The 2,140-nt window shown below is 33.4% G+C and overlaps 1 protein-coding gene across 1 annotated transcript in view; it reads right to left on the bottom strand.

Annotated features, from left to right (window-relative positions):
* The window catches only part of CSY3 (citrate synthase 3), a 6,278-nt gene extending 4,676 nt beyond the window's left edge, over positions 1-1,602 (bottom strand). The window contains 6 exon segments of the mRNA XM_011035430.1: positions 1-6; positions 8-70; positions 681-766; positions 837-1,017; positions 1,115-1,338; positions 1,341-1,602. The exon segment at positions 1-6 is cut by the window's left edge and continues 54 nt beyond it. Of these exon segments, the coding sequence (XP_011033732.1) occupies positions 1-6; positions 8-70; positions 681-766; positions 837-1,017; positions 1,115-1,338; positions 1,341-1,356 (576 nt within the window). The 5' untranslated portion in view covers positions 1,357-1,602.
* Between the last annotated feature and the right edge of the window lie 538 nt (positions 1,603-2,140).

Raw genomic sequence — 2,140 nt, 5'->3', positions numbered from 1 at the left:
AAAGAGTGCTCATTGCACTGACTAGCACACCCATTGGATGTGCATCATGAGGCATCGCCTGTATAATATCCTGCAATACAAATTTAGGAACTTTCAAGAAATCATGCCTCGACTTGTAACAAGATTTCTTCATTTAATTTTTATAGCAAACAACATTATAGTTCTACTTCTTGATGCTATAGATGAGTTTCAAGTCCATCTCTTGGCACTTATGATCAACACTGCTAACAATGCATTTTAAATGTGTCAAAAGATATTCAGGAAAAGAATAGATCGATCAATTTTAGATTCACTAATGAAAAATATAGATGTACATATACGAAGTTCTAAAGAAACTGTGTCATATTACCAAGCCTAGAATTCAAATAATGATACTGCAAAAAGTAGCATTCTTATCATTTGCTTTCTAATTGACCATTTAAAATTAATTGAATAAGATTGAAGTACATGTGATCATGATCTCTAATAATATAGATGAAATATGGACTTCAATTAAATCTCATCCACTTCAACTAATTTGCTTCAATTTGCATGATTTTATCATATTTGATCGATATATTAATCTAGTTTACTACTTATTCACACTATAATAATTAAAGATACAAAAACTGATCAAAAGAAATAAATAATCACTCAGCATTTGCAACCAGAGAGAGAGAGAGAGAGAGAGAGAGTCTCACCAAAACACCCTGAGGTAGAGCTGAATGTTGCAAAATAGCAAATTCCCAGTCTGCTAACTGACTTTGAGACGGCAAACTCCCATACACTGAAAATGAAGCAGCAGGGATGAGATCCTCTTAACCATAAATAAATAAATAAATAAAATGGATACTGACTAACGAGGTAGGCCACTTCCACAAAGGTACTGCTCTCAGCCAATTCCTCAATAGGGTAGCCTCTGTATCTAAGGATACCCTCATCACCATCTATATACGAAATCGACGATCGAACAGGTGCCGTATTCAGATATCCTGGATCGTACAGCTTCAGCCCCTTGTCATTCTTTCCTGTCGAGATCTGCATGCACCAAAAGTACCGCGCGCACACAAAAAATTGAATTGAAAATGAAATCATCATAAAAAAAAGCAACAGTAAAGAAATAAATAAAATATACCTTCTTGAAATCAGAGGCTTTGACGGTGCCGTCTTGAGAGACAGGAATTTGGTATTTCTTACCAGTCCTCTCATCGATCACCGTCAAAGAGCCCCGGAGGTTTCCAGGATGAGAGACCTGCGCGGACACGCAAGACCGGTTAATCGAAGACGACGACTCTAGTGTCGTTGCTCCAACTAAATGAGCGGTGAGCACGTCCAAGCGGCTGCGAGCTGTTTCCGGAAAGAGTCTGATTTTGACATTTTCTTTTTTCTTCTTGTTTTGAGAGCTGTAATGTAAATATATATAATGATTGAAGAAGAAGAAGTACGATAATAACAGGGAGATCGATAATAAATAAAGACAGAGGGAGGGTTGTTGAAGCGCAGCTCAGCTCAGCTTCTGATGATTGGAGCTGAGAAAGAAGAAGGCATTTTTCATTTGTATACTTGAGTCAGGGGCGCAAGTAAAGGGCAGTTGTTAGCGCCACACTGTTTTTTTGGCTATCTACACAACCCCCTTTTTCTTTTTTCTTTTCTTTTTTTTTTCAGTTTTCACCAAAAGAGCAACACCTCCGTAATCGCACGTGGGTAACTTCTGTTCAAATTATACCTCGCTTTTAGCTGAACTTTTATTCCTGTTAACATCCGTGTCTTTTCTTCGCGGCAACGCTGAGTTTTTATAGCAAAATAATTTTTAAATTTTTTTTAATGTATTAATATTAAAAAAATAAAAAATATTATTTTAATATTACATAGATACAAACAAAACAAAGCTCACAGCAAGACATATACACAAAAAAACAAAAGTCAAAAAAAGTATATTAAAAAAATAAAACTCAATTAAAAGAATGTCTATGAGTGCAGTATAAATTATATTTCTAGAAAATTTAATTTTTTTATTTAAAAATAATTTTTTTATATTTTAGATTATTTTAACAAGCAAATCTTAAAAATAATTTTTAAAAATAAAAAAATTATTTTAATATATTTTAATATAAAAAATATTTTAAAAAATAAATTAAAAAACACTCGCAACCAACCTAAA

This window comes from Populus euphratica, unplaced genomic scaffold (genome assembly GCF_000495115.2).
Source record: "Populus euphratica unplaced genomic scaffold, PopEup_1.0 scaffold26.1, whole genome shotgun sequence".
NCBI lineage: Eukaryota > Viridiplantae > Streptophyta > Magnoliopsida > Malpighiales > Salicaceae > Populus > Populus euphratica.
Note: the sequence above shows the minus strand (reverse complement) of the source record. Positions and strands in the feature narration are given on the sequence as shown.